Genomic DNA, 13,329 nt, shown 5'->3' with positions numbered 1-13,329 from the left:
TGGTGCTGAGGAATGGAACCCAGGGCTTCATGCATGCAAGGTAAGCACTCTACCGCTAAGCCACATTCCCAGTCCCGCCGCCCTGCCCCTTGGGATCTTATCCCTTCCTCTCTTCCTGGAGAAGCGACAAAAAGACTTTCATCTCCTCCATCTCCCTACTCCTTGTGATGCGACCATTTAACTCTTCTTAAGCTCTCATCACTCCTGCTCCATCTAAGGCTCTGTTCACCCTGGTCCCAGCACCTTTTGGGCATTCCTTTGGGTCCCCCAGGGTGTGGAGGAAACATTGGCCAGGGGGCCATGGCCACCCCCCTGGCTGACCGTCACCTTCTCCATCCGCTAGGGGATGGAGGAGAGGCAGGAAGGGAGGCCAGGCCTCACCTCTGCAGCCAGCTTCATGCTGATGGCCACCATGCATCCTCAGGCTGCTTCCTGCTCAGTGGATTGCCTCAGAGTTCAGAAACTTGTCGAGTAACACACTGCACGCTCGCCCCCTCCGCATTGGCGACCCGTGCTGTGGTCTTTCTCTTTTGGAAAATCCAGGAGGAGAGGGAAGCCGTCAGCTCGGCTCTGACATCAGTGCTGCGCCTGGGCCAAGCGTCAGGGTGGCCGGGGTATGGGGAGGGGCAGGCAGGGTGGGGAGGAAACGGGCTGCTGGGGGCCCCATGAGGCGATGACAGACCACAGCGCGGGGTTCCCAGGGGCGGGGGCTGGACAGCCAGCAGAGAGATGGCGGGAGATACACAAAGGGGTACACACACAAACACACAGAGGCACGCGGGACAGGGGCCCGCCCAGCACTCCTGCTGGAGACTCATTGTCCCACACAGATTTAGAGGGCACAAGGTCTCTCTCTCTCTCTCTCTCCCCTCTCTCTCTCTCTCTCACACACACACACACACACAGACATACACATACACAACCACACAGAACACAGCATCCAAGCATACACAACCACACACATAATAACCACCCAGAATAATCCAAACCACACACAACATAATCACACACAGAGTACTTACATGCTACACACACACACAGACGCACACACAGACACACACACACACACACACACACACACACACACACGGTCCAGACGCAGCTGAACCCAGACAGACACAAACACATGAATACACAGCCAAGTGTTTATTCAGATCTAGCTGGACAGACAGACCCAGCCCTTTCCCTGCCCCTCCCCCTCCCCAAGGCTCATGATGGGTCCCCAGGGCCCCTCCTCCCCCACACAGCTGCCCGGTAAGGTGGCCACTTCCTCCTCCGTGGCCTGCCCTGTGCAGGATGAAGGGCTCAGTGGGGCTGCCTGGGGGCCCCATCCCAAGAGGCGAGGGGCGAGGGGCGGAACAGGGCAGAAGCGGGGTGTGGGGAGCAGAGTCTGAGGCTCCCGAAGGAAGAGTCTGAGCTCGGGAACCTGTGTCTTGGCACTGGCCAATGCCAGGCATCCACCCCCACAGTGAGCACCTGCCCCACCCCGCTCTGCCCCACCCCACCCCACCCCGTCCTGCCCCACCCCAGGCCGGCACAGCACCTCTGGCCCGTTCCTGAGCTGGAACCAGTGCCAGCGGAAGTGGGGAGCCCGGTGTTGCCAACTGCAGAGTGACCTGGGCAAGTCACGGGGGCTCCTCTGGGCCTGGCTTTCATCAGCCGATACCTGTGGCTTGCAGAGATTTCTGACCACCCCCACAGTGGTAAAGAAACAGCTCTGCCACCAGGCATGGGTGGCTCATGCCTGTGATCCCAGCTACTCAGGAGGCTGAGATGGGAGGATCCTGGCTCAGAGCTAGTTGGGGGAGGAAAGTCCAAGAGACGTCTATCTCCAGTGAACCACCAAAAAAGCCAGAAGTGGCGCTGTGGGCTCAAGGGGTAGAGCGCTAGCCTTGAGCAACAAAGCTCAGGGATAGCACCCAGGCCCTGAGTTCAAGCCCCAGGACTGGCACAATAAAATACAAACAAACATCTTTGCAATCAAACATAAAACACTGGACCCATGCAAACAACAGGGGAAAAAAAAGTTTATGGACTAAGGCTAGTCCGGGCTTTAGGTGGTGCCCAGTGATTTTACTATTGCATTTCCTTTTTGAAAGTGCCCATAACGGGGTGTGGTGGCTCACACCTGTAATCTTAGGTCCTTGGGAGGCAGAGATCTGGAGGTTCAAGTTTCTAAGCCAGCCACCGCCGCCCCTCCCCCTTCATTTCAATCGATAAAACCTGGTATGGCAGCACCTGCCTCTCAGTCCAACTCCTGGGGAAGTATAAACGCAAGAGTCTCCATCCCGGCCTGCCTGTTGTAAACGCAACACTTTATGTGCAAATCAAGCCAAGAAGGAGGCTGGAAGCACGGTCAATTGGTAAAGTACTGTCCAGCACCGTCTACCTCGAACCCACCAGGAGCCCAAGATGTGCTCAGGGCTGTCTGCGGCAGATCTCCACCAAATGATCTCCACAGACAGAGGTGTGGAAGGCAGAGCCTGGGATGGATCTGGGTACCCCTCTGTCACCCCCCATAGCCGGACCTCTGGCCCTGCTGCTGTTGGGGCTCCTCCGTGGGCTACCACTTCCTTTGCCATTTCTGTCGGAGATGAAGGACAAAAAAATGCAGCCACTGTGATTCACCTCCAGAGAGCTCATTTCTGACGCAGAGGCAGCCGGGAAATGTGCGCGGGTGCTGGGGGCAGCTGGCGAGAGGCCACGGTGGCTTCTGGCTCCTCAGTACCCTGTGGGGCTGCTGCCCATCCAGTCCTGGCCAGAGGCTCAGCAAAGGGGAGGGTGAGGAGTGGGCCAAGGACAGGCCCAGCATCCGAGTTCCCGGGGCCGGGAGACGGGAAAAGCTTTGTGTCCATCCCACGGAGTGTGTGGGAGGCCACCTGCTGTCCCCCGACCTCCGTGAAGCGCCACAGAAGAGGGGCCTAGCCAGCGCCCACGCCGGTCCTCATTCTCAGAGTAGATCATAGTCACATCTGCCCTCCCCCCTCCTGCCAGGGCCTGACCCACGCCCCTGGCTTGGGCTGGACTTCGAGTATGTTCTGTGGCCGCTCTGTGCTCTGCATAGAAGGGCTGTCTACTTTGTGTCCCAGAGCTGCTTTGGGTGGTGGATACTCACTTTCAGGAGGTAAATTGAGGCTCAGAGAGGGGTCACTTGATCAGGACCATGCAGCTAGTGCAGGCTGTAGGCAGGATTTGCACCCAGCCCTACATTTCTGTAAGATTTACCCTTTCACTGCCCATAGGGTCCCAAAGTGACCTGTGAATGCAAAGCATCCAGAAGGTTCCACAGTGCTGGGGATGTGCAGCAGGGACCCCAGGTGGAACCCCATTCTAATTTCCCAGGGGTCAAGTAACAAGGTGCCGTGTCTGTGTGCATGCACATGCGTGTTCGTGTGTGTGTGTGTGTGTTCCTTTTTGAACATTGAGTGCCAGGGCTGTGCTAGCAATTCTTGGTTTGTGCCAGTCCTGGGCTTCACTCTTGCATTTGGCTTTAAAAAGTTATTATTGTTATTATCATTATTATTATTATTTTGCTGGTCATGGGGCTTGAACTCTGGCCTGGGCACTGTCTTTGAACCCCTCAGCTCAAGGCTAGTGCTCTACCACTTGAGTCACAGCACCACTTCCAGTTTTCTAGCAGTTAATTGGAGATAAGAGTTTTGTGGACTTTCCTGCCCAGGTTGGCTTTTGAACCTTGATCCTCAGATCTCAGCCTCCTGAGTAGCTAGGATTACAGGCATGAGCCAGCAGCACCTGGCAAAAGTTATTATTATTTTACATTTTTTTTTCTCTCTGGCTACTTGAGACACATGTCTACTTGTGGCTTTTTTTTTTTTTTTTTTTTTTTTTGCTGGTTTATTGGAGATAGGAGTCTTTTAGATTTGTCTGTCCAGGCTGACTTTGAACCTTGATCCTCGGATCCCAGTCTCCTGAGTAGCTGGGATTACAGGTGTGGAAACCAGTACCCAGTTTGGGCTAGGAATTCTTGGACTTCTCCAATCTTTGGCCACCTGTCCCTCCCTCGCCCCCATGTTGGCCCTAAACTTTCCATGCAGGCACATAGGATGGCTTTGTAGAAGGCCTGGAATCCCAGACTGGTGGGGAGGGGGGACTGGGGGTGTTGGGGGAGGGCTGCCTGCAAGGGGGGGGAAGGGGGTGATCAGTATCTGGGTCACTGGTCTTGGGGAATTCCCGATGCCCAGAGAACTGCTCACCTACTGAGTAACTGCAGGCTGCCCACGCAGGATGCCAGGAGGGCCCCTCCCGCCACCCCTGCCAGTCTCCAGCTCCCGAGTGCCCCCAGGCCCAGGAAAGAGACCCACAGACAGACGGGGGGGGGGGGGGGCGGGGGATGGCCCCACCCTTGCATCCTCCTGCGGGAGCTCCGCAGGGGGCGGCTGGTGATTCAAGCCCCTCTGAACTAAGCACTAAGCTGTGTCCCCATCTCTGTTGGATGGAAGTGGGGAGGGGTTGGTGGTGAATCAGCTCCCCGGAGGTGGTGAGATGGGGTCAAGAGTATCCTCAAGCTCAGGCTTTGGGGGGACATGAGGAGACCAAGCATGCTGCCATGGCCAGCCCCATCCTTCTTCTCTTTCTGGGGCATCTCTGAGGTTGGAGAGTGTGGTGGGTGGAAGAGATACCCCCTTTTCCCTGCTCATTTGGGCTCTGGAACATTTATCCATTTATCCCTTTTCCCTGGGGGGGGGGAGGGTCCCCACAATCTGCTGGGCCCATGCAAAGCCTGGGCCTTCCCAGTGAATTTATTTTGTAGGTACCACGTTCTCCTTTCTTTCTTTCCCTCCCTCCCTCCCTCCCTCCTCTTCCCTCTCTCCCTCCTTTCCCTCCCTCCCTCCTTCCCTCCTTCCCTTTGTCCTGGGGCTTGAACTCAGGGCCTGGGCACTGTCCCTGAGCTTCTTTTGCTCAAGGCTAGCACTCTACCACCTGAGCCACAGTGCTCCTTCCAGCTTTTCTGTGTATGTGGTACTGAGGAATTGAACCCAGGGCTTCATACATGTGAGGCAAGCACTCTGCCACTAGGCCACATTCCCAGCCCATGTTCCCATTTCACAGGTCAACAAAACTGAGGCCAGATGTGACTACTTCCTCAGAGTCCGCAGCTCCTGACTGGCAGAGCCAAGCCTCCCGCCTGCTTCTGAATGAGACTGAAGTCCAAAGTCAGACCATGAGATCTCCACACCTCCTCACTACGAGACTGGACAGAGAGCTTTGGGGATTCACAAAATACTCCCCAAAACTACTCTGGCAAAGTATTTCAGAGGCAGGCACCAGAGGCTCACGCCTGTAATCCCAGCTACTCAGGAGGCTGAGACCTGAGGATTATGGACAAGAAAAGTCCATCAGACTCTTATCTCCAACGAAAACACCAAAAAGCTGGAAGTGGCGCTGTGGCTCAAGTGGTAGAGCACTAGCCTTGAGCAAAATGTTCAGGGACAGTGCTGAGGCCCTGAGTTCAAGTCCCAGGACTGGCGGGAGGAGGAGAAAGGTTGAAGTGGTCAGGGCTGTGGGAGGCAGGAGAACATTCTGGAAGTTAGAGTGTGAGGTGCTGCTGGAGGCAGAGGCCTGAGCTCCAGAGCTGCTACTGCTGCTGACTCCATGTGGCCTTTATTTGAGTTGCTGGTTCTTCTTCTTCATTGTTGTTATTGTTGTTTGGTTTTTGGCAATACTGGGGTTTGCACTCAGGGCTTGTTTGTTGGGCGGATGGACTATCACTTGAGCCATGCCTCCGGTCAGGCTTTCTTTGCTGGTCATTTTGGAGATGGAAGTCTAGTGGATTCTTCTAGCCTCAGAATGTAATCCTCTAATTCTCAGCTCCCTGGGTTACCCAGGATTACAAGTGTGAGCTCCCTGTGCTTGGCCTTGTTGGGTGTGTTAGTTTGAGACAGGGTCTCACTAGTTCAAGGCCCTTGAGCTCCAGAGCCTTCCTGCCTGAGTTTCCAAAGGGCTGCGATGACAGGAATGTACTACCATGCCTGGCCCTAGGTGTGACCTTGAGCAAGTACCTTTACTTCGGGTGCCTCAGTTTCCCCAGCTGAAAAATAACTAGCTGTGACATTCTAGGAGGGGTTTGTGGGTGCTGGGTCAAAGTCAGCCAATAAAGTTAACTGACGGGCTGGGGATATGGCCTAGTGGCAAGGGTGCTTGCCTCGTATACATGAGGCCCTGGGTTCAATTCCCCAGCACCACATATACAGAAAACAGCCAGAAGTGGCGCTGTGGCTCAAGTGGCAGAGTGCTAGCCTTGAGCAAAAAGAAGCCAGGGACAGGCCCTGAGTCCAAGCCCCAGGACTGGCCAAAAAAAAAAAAAGTCAACTGACAAGGTGATAAAATCTGTGCGAGGGGGACCAGGAAGGCCCCAGGCTGGCCTCACGTCCTGGAGAGCAGAGGTAAGTTACAGGGAAAGAGCACCCAGGGCTATGACATGATCGCTATCCCCCTCCCCCCCGGGCTGAGGGGGTCCCCAACTGTGCTCCTCACCCAGAGGCTTGTCACCTCCCAGGCAGGCCCCGTTGTTGGGAGCCAGCTAGGATGAAGTCACAGCTGCAAGGGGCTGGGCTGGGACTGCCACTCCAGGGTGGGGCCCTGGGGTCACAGCCCTGGGAGCAGGCAGCCAAGAAGGGAGGCTGCCTTCTGTGGGGAGCAGGGGGAAACACACACACACACACACACACACACACACACACACATACACACACACACACACGCCCCAGAGGGAGGGAAGAAAACAAACTTCAGCTGTATGTAGCCACGTTGCAGGCGCTTTCCGGACACTGGACTCAGAGACCCTGTCCGGCCTCCTCCTGAGAGAGGACCAGTGCAGGTGGAGCCCCGCCATGGACACAAGGGGGCAGCTGGGCCTGGGGATCCAAGGGGCCCAGAACGCCTGGGAACCATGGACTAAGTCAGGTACTGTGAGAGGAAAATCGAGGCATGGGAGAGAGCGCGCACCGCACCGGGGCTAGCTTAATGATTCCATTCTCAGGGTCATCTAGACCCTGCTCCCACTTCCTGTTTCCTGTGGGGTGGGGCTGGGTGGGGTGGATGGTAGGGTCAGTGTGGGGTTCTGGGAGCCGGAGGGCAGTGTGGGCCTGCAAATCCATGGGGAGGGGTGTGGAGAGAGGATCTCAGAGGTGGGTGGGCGGGACAATGGCCACTGGGCACATCAGCACCCTTAGAGGTTTAGACTGGACCCCTCAGATAGATTTGAGGTGCAGGTTAAGGCAGCAAGGCTGAGGCCTGTGGGTGACAGGCATTTGGGGGAACATGTCAATGGGAGGAGAAAGGATCTAGAGTGTATGGTCTGAGCCGTCCTTGTGTGGGAACTGGGGTGTCTTGGAATCTGAGGTTTCAGAGCCATCCCCCCCAGCCCCCTGGGGGTGGGGGAGGTGCCAATCCAGAAAAGTGTAAGAAAGTCCCAGGGGCCCCACAGCCCCCTGGAGGAGGGAGAGATCTGTGCATAGGGGTGTGGGGAGATGAGGGAGAGGCATCCAGACGTTACAGCCTCCTTCCTGCCATCCTGGGCCTGCTGGGATGGGCCTTTTATACCCGGCAGGCACCTGCCAGGAATCGCCAGGCTCAGGGGACCGGGCAGGGCGAGTGTGTTCAGGGCAGGCACGAGGGAGGGCCCCGGCACCAGCAGGGAGGAGCCGGGCAGGTCTGCAGTGTGCCCAAGGGGCAAGGGACCGGCCATGCTGCTCGGGCCAAGGGGGAGGGTGGCCCGCACAGTGTGAGTGCTCCCTAGTCCTGGAGGGCTGACTGTCCTGCTTAGATTTGGGGTCAAGGTCAGGTGGGATGACTCCAGGTATAGGGATATTGGGGGGGCCTGCAAGCTGGCAGAGCAGTCCCAGGTAATGTGCTTGTCTGCCTTCCTTCCTTCCTTCCTTCCTTTTCTTCTTTCTTTTGTGTGTGTGTGTGTGTGTGTGTGTGTGTGTGTGTGTGTGTGTGTGTGTGTGTGTGTGTGTATGTGTAGGAAATGTGTCTGTCTTCGGTGTAAAGCCTAGAAGCACTATAATGAAACACTCTTGCTCACACAGTTAAAATCTGGGGACAGCAGCGGGGGTCACCAGTATGAGCCTGGGGATGTGTAGCCAGTCCCAGCCTCGAACTGGCCCTGACTGAGACTGCTTTCATCAGCGGTCCCTGCACCACGTGGTCCTGGTGGCCACAGTTCCTTGTTGCCACTCCTCTCACACTTTTACCAACCCACCTGGCTGGGGCTGAACCCAGAGCTGGGGACCCTCTCATATCGACTCTAGAAGCATCTTTTGGAAGCTGCCCTTGTTCTCTGAGGCTCCAAAAGATTTCCTAGCAAGGTCCAGGAAAGCTCCCAGCCATTTCTAAGCATCTGCAGTTACCCATCCTGCTGGACTCTGAGGCCGAGGAAGCTGGGGTCTAAGACTTGGTCTCTACTTGAAGGGGTCCCTTTAAGAATGGAAATGTTGAGCCCCCCACCTCCAAAACTCCTTCCAAAAACAGTGTCGGCTTTGCTCCCATCCCATGTTCTCAGCCCTAGCCTCATCATATTGGTATGGTGGTCAGCTGAGGGGTGGGCCGATGGCGGCCAGGGGTTCTGACATCCTGGGTCCCCCGGAAAACCTGCTCCCTTGGGAGTCCCTCTTTGCCCAGTGGCAATGGGACTGTTTCGAGCACCTAGGTCCTGTTCGCTTTATTACACTGTTTAAAGTCCAAGCCGAGCTCAGCCCCTCTTCCTGTAAGCTGCCTGTCTACCAAGCCCAGCTGCTCTCCTCCTACTCGCTCTGCCCCCCCTGACGGGGGGGGGGGCACAGTTACCAACCTCTATCTTCTTCCCAACTGTCTCCACCTCCCCAAATCCAGGTGAGTCATAAGGCTATCTGAGGCTCCAGAGGGGGACCCTTACTCTTTGAATGGGCTTGGGCACCTCTCTCCGCCCACCCCCTCCGCCCCCCAAATCCATCTTCAAAGAAAGTTCAGGGCAAGTCACTTAGGGAAACCACAGGACCTTTGTTTGTTTGTTTGTTTAGGGTGGTGGTGGAAGACTTCATTATAATTTTATCAATCACATTCTTAGGAGGAAAAAGTTTGCCCTCCCCCCTCCCCGTCTCCCTCCCCGTCCCCCCCCCCCCACTCTCACTTTCTTCCCATTCATAATTTCCTATGATGCACCTCAAACAACTTCCTGGACCGGGGATCCCGGCTAAATATAGCTGTTTCTCTGTCTTACAACACAGGCTCGCGTATATAAATCAGGCAAATTTCCCATCCGAGCATGAACCTCTGAGAAGAGCCGGCACCCAAGGTCTCCTCCAAGCCCTCTGGAGTCCAGCCCAGAATGAAGGTCCTGGCGGCAGGTAAATCCACCCCACTGGGAGCATGGGGACAAACAACTTGGGGCTCTGGGCGAGCAGCTCCGGGATGGGGCACCCCCTCCACCCCACCTCCCCGGTTGTGGACGCCCCGCACGCACCTCCCGATCTGCCCCAGGCGCTGGGTGACCGCACTGAGTCCCAGACACCTCGCACCCAGCCCGCCCTAGACCTGCAGGTTGGCGGCAGCAAGGGAAGGGGGACCCTCCACACCCCATTGCTGGCGGGCTCCTTCCTTCCCTCCTTCCTTCCTTCCTTCCTTCCTTCCTCCTTCTCCTCCGCGGTCTGCCATGCTCACTCTCCACGATGCAGTAACTTCTCTGCTTTCTCCTGGAGTCACCCTCCCTCTTTCTCTCTCTCTTTTTCCCCCTTTCTTTTTTTCTTTCCGCTTTCTCTTTTCCACCCGCGCGTCCCGAGCTGCTCCATGGGAGGAGCACAGGGCGGCCCGAGCAACTTGTAAACTCCGGCCCGGGACAGGAGCAGGTGCTGCTGCCTAAGGTCTGCTACTTGCTTTGGAGAAACCCTGGCACTAGGTGAGAGGAGGATGGGGCCCCCCTCTCCCCTGCCACCCCGGGGTGTGTGTGCTCCACACTGCCAAAGGTGTGAACTGGACCCCGCTCACTGCCCCTTCAGTCCCAGCATGGAGGCGTGGGGAGGGGGCAGGAGGTCCCCAGTGTCACTGGTGGGCTCATTTCAGCCCCTTCTCACCCCTTCTTACCTTCTGCTGGGTCCTGGAAGGGGGGGGGGGTGATCTGGCTGTGGGGGCGTTGCTTGAGGATGAAGGGAGGGGCAGGCTCCCCAGGGGAGGGGCCTCTGGGACAAGCCCTGACAGCTCCCCGCTCTCCCCACACCTTTCTTTTCCTTCCCGTCCCCCTCCAACTGGATCACCAAAGCTGGTGGTGGGGTGTGTGTGGGGGGAGGGGGGCTGGTCTTCGCTCTAACCCAGGGCCTGGGCCCTGGCAGCAGACTAGAGGAGAATGCGTGTGGCCTTGAGGTCTATGATAGTTTTGGGGTTGGATTGTGGGAACCTGCAGAATCTGGATGTAGGTCCTGATCCATTTGGGGGGGAGGGCTGGAGGAGGAACAGAGGTGGGGGAATAGCAGAGTTAGGTAGCAATAGGCCCCAAGGGGGCAGATTCAAATGACAAGCTTCGTAGCCCACCATCTGGGGGGTCCAGGGGGTGCCAGAAGGTGGGTGGGGGGCTAGAATGGAGCAGCAGTCCAATCTGGACCAACCTGAGAGTCAAGAAGGCCCTGGCCAGCAGGGGCCACGTGTCTCCTGGCACCTGCTGGGCCTGGAAAGGGTTGAGGTCCAGCCAGAGCCTAGCGATGTGGTGGCTTTGGAGTTGTCTGTCCCCAGAGCCTAGGCTGGCAGCTTCCAGCAGGTGCTGACAGCTCCCTCCCGGCTTGTAGCAGGCAGAGACAGCAGGGCCAGACGAAGATCTGGAGACTGGGAGACAGAGGCAGCCCTGTAGGAATGGGAGGAGGAGGAGGAGGAGGAGGAGAGTGGGAGGAAGGGGAGACAGGCGACCCCTCCCCTAACCCCAGGTCATCCTTCCCGCCTTCCTGCTCACGTCCTTCCTTTTTGCGTGTTCCCAGGGGTCGTGCCCCTTCTCTTGGTTCTGCACTGGAAAGACGGGGCAGCAAGCCCCCTGCCCATCACGCCTGTCAATGCCACCTGTGCCACCCGCCACCCGTGTCACGGCAACCTCATGAACCAGATCAGGAATCAACTGGCCCAGCTCAACGGCAGTGCCAGCGCGCTCTTCATCCTCTACGTAAGTCACCTGTGGGGCCTGAAGAAAGGTCGGGGAGGGAGGGGCTGGGAATACAGCGTCTGTGCTGATTGGTGGGAGACCCCTTTTAGAACTGGAAAAACACCCTAGAAGGGGCCTGGTTAAGTCACACCCCGATTCCCACAGCTTCCCCCCCCCCCCCCCCACCTGTCACTCTTGGAGCAAGTTGCAGACTGCAGAATTGGGAATCTTTTCCTAAGGTAGCCCGGATGACAGGTGGGGGCCTGGCTCCTGCAGGTCCGTGATGTCTCTCCTGGGGAGGGGGTAATAGAGGGTTGAGGAGTAGACAGGGAGGTGCCGTGGCTCTGATGGTCCATGAAAGTTCTCGTGTGGCCAGGCACCAATGGTTCACACCTGTAAGCTCAGCTACTCAGGAGGTTGAGATCTGAGGGTTGTGGTTCAAAGCCAGCACAGGCAGGAAAATTGGTGAGACTCTTGTCTCCAAGGAACCACCAGAAAACTGGAAGTGGCAATGTGGCTCAAAGTGGTAGAGCGCTAGCCTTGAAAGAAGAGTTCTGGCATAGGATCCAGGCCTGGACTTCAAGCCCCACAACTGACAAAGAAAGGAAGGAAGGAAGGAAGGAAGGAAGGAAGGAAGGAAGGAAGGAAGGAAGGAAGGAAGGAAGGAAGGAAGGAAAGAAAGAAAAGAAAGTGGGGCTGGGAATATGGCCTATTGGTAGAGTGCTTGCCTAGCATACATGAAGTCCTGGGTTTGATTCCAGTGCTCAGGCCCTGAGTTCAAGCCCCAGGACTGGCAAAAGAAAAAAGAAAGAAAGAAAGGAAAGTACAAGTGTGTGTGTGTGTGTGTGTGTGTGTGTGTGTGTGTGTGTGTGTGGTGTCCAGGCTGAGGTGACACCTGTGACACACCACATTTCCTTTCTGTTCCTATGGGGAGGGGGGTGATGACAACCTTGACCTTGATGTTGTCTTCTGCTCTCAGGAGCTTAGACTCCTTGCCTTAGGTGGGGAAACTGAGGCCCAAGGGTTAGATAGGGTGGCAGGTGAGCCCATCAACCCTTGACCACTTTGTCACCTTGGTGTCTGTCACTCTTTTCCTTAGTATACAGCTCAGGGGGAGCCATTCCCCAACAATCTGGACAAGCTATGCGCCCCCAACATGACAGACTTCCCGCCCTTCCATGCCAACGGCACAGAAAAGGCAAAGCTGGTGGAACTGTACCGCATCGTCGCCTACGTGGGTGCCTCCTTGGGCAACATCACCCGAGACCAGAAGACCCTGAACCCCAATGCCCTGAGCCTCCATAACAAGCTCAACGCCACGGCCGATGCCCTGCGGGGGCTTCTCAGCAACGTGCACTGCCGCCTGTGCAGCAAGTACCATGTGGGCCACGTGGACGTGGCCTACGCCCCGGACACCTCCGGCAAGGATGTCTTTCAGAAGAAGAAGCTGGGCTGCCAGCTCCTGGGGACGTATAAGCAGGTCATTAACATGCTGGCCCAGGCCTTCTAGCCATGGACCCAGACATTTCAGGAAGGGGGGGGCCGGGTGTGGGATGGGGCCCAGGGCACTGGGGGGACCTGCTGGCAGACACCCCCCCCCCCCGACCCAAGGGCTCCCCAGCCAAGCAACTCCACTTGCGTGTGCTGTGATGAGATGTCCATGGGCAGGACCCATGTGCAGGCCCACCTGAAGGTGCACTGGTTTCCTTGGGGGGATGACCACCGGGGGGTTGGGCTTGGGGGAGATTCCCACCCCCACTTGTCCCTTTCGTTCCTTGCTTACTGCGCGGTGAGTAACCTGTACACGTTGTCGACACGAACCCCTGGCCACAGGGTGAGACAGCAAGGGTCAGGGGAGGGGCCTCGTGCAGTGGTGTCCATTCAGGCCTTGGCTGCCCCGATGGAAGACTTCACAAGGCTTGGTGGAGACTTGGTGGGGCTGGAGGGGCTGGGATCAAGAAGGATTTTCTTGTTCCTTTAGAAGTTTTGTGGGTGGAAGATGGAGAAGGGATTTTTAGGGGTAGGATGGTAGGAGAGTGTCTTTTCTTGAGCATGATCAGAGAGAGTTCAGGCCTAGAGATGGTCCAGTGGGAAGATTCTATAAGGTCATGTGTTCAGGCTCTCGGGGAGGCAAAGAGGCCACCTTTGTGCCTGTAAAAACGAAGGTGCTGGAAGCAGAGCAGACCCTGAAAAGCCTTGTGGTTCTTTCC

The 13,329-nt window shown here is 56.8% G+C and overlaps 1 protein-coding gene across 1 annotated transcript; it reads left to right on the top strand.

Annotated features, from left to right (window-relative positions):
- Positions 1-9,328: 9,328 nt before the first annotated feature.
- On the top strand, positions 9,329-12,629 carry Lif (LIF interleukin 6 family cytokine). The gene is made up of 3 exons (XM_048340933.1): positions 9,329-9,347; positions 10,962-11,140; positions 12,219-12,629. The coding sequence occupies exons 1-3, from the start codon at positions 9,329-9,331 to the stop codon at positions 12,627-12,629; spliced, it is 609 nt and encodes a 202-aa protein (XP_048196890.1).
- The last annotated feature ends 700 nt before the right edge of the window (positions 12,630-13,329 follow it).

Source organism: Perognathus longimembris, chromosome 3 (genome assembly GCF_023159225.1).
Source record: "Perognathus longimembris pacificus isolate PPM17 chromosome 3, ASM2315922v1, whole genome shotgun sequence".
In the NCBI taxonomy this organism is placed as follows: domain Eukaryota; kingdom Metazoa; phylum Chordata; class Mammalia; order Rodentia; family Heteromyidae; genus Perognathus; species Perognathus longimembris.
The sequence above is the reverse complement of the archived record's forward strand: the minus strand, read 5'-3'. Positions and strand labels throughout refer to the sequence as shown.